Source organism: Tupaia chinensis, unplaced genomic scaffold (genome assembly GCF_000334495.1).
Source record: "Tupaia chinensis unplaced genomic scaffold, TupChi_1.0 Scaffold000286_1, whole genome shotgun sequence".
Classification (NCBI taxonomy): Eukaryota; Metazoa; Chordata; class Mammalia; order Scandentia; family Tupaiidae; genus Tupaia; species Tupaia belangeri.
The window spans coordinates 311050-314548 of NW_006159770.1; the positions used below are offsets into that span (position 1 = coordinate 311050).

At 64.2% G+C, this 3499-nt stretch overlaps 1 protein-coding gene across 1 annotated transcript in view; it reads right to left on the reverse strand.

Moving 5' to 3' along the window:
* TNNT1 (troponin T1, slow skeletal type) overlaps positions 1-3493 on the reverse strand; it is a gene marked incomplete in the record, with an annotated part of 10619 nt that extends 7126 nt beyond the window's left edge. The window contains 5 exon segments of the mRNA XM_027772588.1: positions 34-84; positions 212-328; positions 475-538; positions 2740-2761; positions 3451-3493. Coding sequence (XP_027628389.1) covers positions 34-84; positions 212-310 — 150 coding nt within the window.
* Between the last annotated feature and the right edge of the window lie 6 nt (positions 3494-3499).

Genomic DNA, 3499 nt, shown 5'->3' on the forward strand with positions numbered 1-3499 from the left:
CCCCCCCCCCCCCCCCTCCTGCCGCTCGCGCTCCTTCTCGGTTCGGAAGCGTTGCTGCTCCGCCCTCTCGGCCCGGCGCCGCTCCTGGGGAGGGAGAAGACGGAATGCCCGCCTCGCCGCGCAGAGCAGGGCTGCGCCCCGGGCTCACACTGCGGAACCCGCTCTCCTAACCGCGACGGCGGGCGGGCGGGCGCAGGCGCGCCCCACTCACGATGCGCTCTTTCAGCGCGATGAGCTCCTCCTCCTCCTTCTTCCGCTGCTCGAAGTGCACGTCGATGAGCGTCTGCAGCTCCAGAAGGTCCTTCTCCATGCGCTTCCGGTGGATGTCCTACGGGACGGGCGGGGAGGCCGCTGCGGACCGTGCCGGGGTCTCGGGCCGCACCGGGAGCCCCTCCCCGAGGCGTGGGCCCGCCGTGACCGACAGTTCCCAGCAGGGGGCAGCAAAGCACCGTGCGCCCTCACGGGGCCGCTTACATCGAAGTCCACGCGCTCCCCTTCCGGGATCTTCGGAGGGATCAGAGGCGGCACCACCGGGCGGCTGGGGTGGTAGAGGTGTGAGGACCGTGAGCAGCGCGGCCCCTGGCCGGACCCCGCTGCCCACAGGCTAGCCCCTAGCCGCCCCGCGTGGCGTCGGCGCCCCGTCCAAATGGAGACCGGCTTCCGAGAAGACTGGTGCGGTCCGAGGACTCGTACACGCGGCGGCAGCACGTGCAGGTCTCCGAAGCCAGCCACTGACTGGCTTGATGAGCACACTCAGAGTGTGCCGTCGCGCGCTCAGAAAGTCGTGTTACTGCTCCGCTGCGCTTTATTTAACTTGCCGTAGGGCGCCGGCGCTCAGCACAGGCAGAGAGGGGCCTGAGAAAGAATCCCCCGGGGCTGGCCACCCAGCTGTCCCTCTGCCATTCTGCTGCTGGGATTCCCGAGCCCACCCGCACGCAGCCCGGTGTGTATTTCCTTTTGTTTTAAATTTGCTACGGTGGGGGGCAGTGGCCGGTGGTGTGGCAGTTAAAGGCACTGGACTCCCACAGGACTGACCACAGTTCCAGTCCAGACCTGACGGCTTGCTTTCTCACTTTCCCTCTCTCTGTCTAGGTCTCTCTTTGGCCAAATTAAAAATAATTATAAACAAACTTAGTAAAAATAATTATTTTAAAATAAATGTTAATAATTTGCTATAGGGGTCATAAGCTTGCTGGGGGGAGACCATGAGAAAGCATCCCCCAGCAGGGGTGAATGGTCACGCTGCAACCCTGTGTGCTTTTCAAGACACCTGGTCCGGGACTCGATCTACACAGTCAGCCGTGTGGGATCCTGCCACCTCAAGCACCACACCACCGGCTGGCCCTGGTATACCTTTTACCTTCTTTATTTTAAGGTCCCTGCCATGGGACAGGTATGCTTGCCAGAGAGACTGAAAATGAGAAGTCACTCCCCAGAGGGCTGGCCACACCCCAATCCCTTCTCCACTCTCCTCTTGGGGTTTTAGGCGCCTGCATGCGCCTGACATGATTGGCCGCTGCCAGGCCCATGAACCTTAGCTGACCCCGAGGGGCTCCAACCCTTCCCATGGCCCAGCGGCTGGCCCCCTGCTGTGCCTGTGGCGCAGTCCTGTCTCCTGCCACTGGGTGCCCCACTTCCTCGGAATCCCCTCCCCTTGCAGCCTGGGACAATGCCTCGTCCTGGTGCCCTCCTGCCTTTCTGGCTGTCCCATCTCTGACTTGTCCCCTGTGAGCCCTACAGAGTTCTCCTGTGTCCTTCCCTCCTTACAGGACACTCGTGCCCAGGCCACGTGCTGGCGCAACTCTGTGATCCTGAGCCAGGCAGCCAGGCTCTCCCGGGCCCAGGCTTTCCAGGCCTCTGCTCAGGCCTCCCTAAGACTCCAGGGAACCTTCTGCCGCCACATTCTCACCCTGTCTCTGCTGTGCTCGGGCCAGTCCCTGGACTCCCCACTGTCCAGGACTGGCATTCAGAGTCAGGTCCCTCCGCCCAGCGCCCGCTCTCGCTCAGACACGCACACTTGTGGCTGTTGCCTTGTGTGTGCTTCCACACCCCCGGCGTCTGTGCTGCACCCTCTGCCACCAGGCCCCAGCCCTGGCGTACTCTGCCCCGGCCAGGCCACGCCTCCCCCCTGCCTCACCCCCACCCCCCAGCTGACACCTGCCTCTCTGCCTCCTCTGCTCCAGACCCTCCCATGGCTCCTGGTGCCCTGGCCTCCACGGCCCTACCTGATCTTGCGTCCCACACTGGCCAGTGACATTCTTACCGCTGCCTTGCGGATTCCCACCTCCAACTCTGATGGCTGTCCTCTTGCACCCCTGCCCCAGCCGCCATGTCACCTCCTCCAGGCCTCCTCGCCCCAGTGAGCTCTCACAGTCCTGCCTTGCCGGAGTGACCCGTGTGTGCATGTGCATGCGTGTGCGTGCACCTGCCCTCTGGGCCGATCTGTACACAGCCGCTGGACTCGGCACACACCTCACGGCTTTCTCGCCTCCGATGTCCCTTCCAGTTCCTTCGGCTAGCAAACCCCTGGTATCTCTGGACTAAGCATCACCATGCCAGGAGGCCTTCCTCGATTGCTCCCTCCCGCATGCTCATTGTCTGGGTCTGCCTCAGTACAGCTCGGGGCCCAACCAGTCCCAGATCCCAGGACCATCGGGAAGGGCCGACTGTGCTCCTCTGCTACCCGCCTCGCCACCTCTCCGCCTCTCCCCTCCGTCTCCGGAGTCCCAAGGACCTCACCTGGGTTTGGGGCGCTCCTCCTCTGTTGGTGATGGGGGACATAAAAAGATAATTAGCAAGAGTTGGCAGTAGGCCTGACCAGCCCGGGGAGAGCCCCCCACCCCAGCCTGGCCCCAGGAGCCAGGGCAGGCCCGTCCAGTTCCAAGGGAGGGGCATCTGGAGAAGGGCGGAAGGCTGTGGGTGGCGTAGGAGGAAGCCGTCACACGCGTCAGATATACATTCAGAGCTGTGTGGGGCCCCTGCACCCCGGGAGGCGAAGCCCCGGCCCCCCTCCTGCTCTGTACCGAGTCTGCTCGCCCCATTACCACCTTGCAGTGCAGGGCCCTGTCTTCCTTCAGTGACCCAGGGGCTCTGTCCCAGCCCCTCCCCCGGGGACAGACGCCAGGTCTCAGCCCTCTGAGCCCCTCGCCACCCTGCACCCCAGGCCCCAACCTTTGAATGTATATGGGGAAGGAAGAGCAGACGGGGCGGGGCGAGGCTGAGGGGACAGGGCGGCCTCCGCAACATCCAACCCTTCTCTCCACTTTCCCCTCCGGGAAAGAAGGCTTGGTGTCGGTCCCTTTAAGAAGAAGGGAAAGGGTGTGGCGATTTCCCTTCGCGGCCCCGACGGCGCGGGCTTAAAGGACCGGGCCTAGGGGTGTGGCGTGCAGGGGGTCCTCCAGGCGGTCGGGCCCCGAAGTCGGTCTCGGGAAGCGAAGCAGCCGCGGTTACCTCGCTCTGCCGCCGGCTCCGGCTCCTCGGGGGCTGGGGGTGCGGGAGG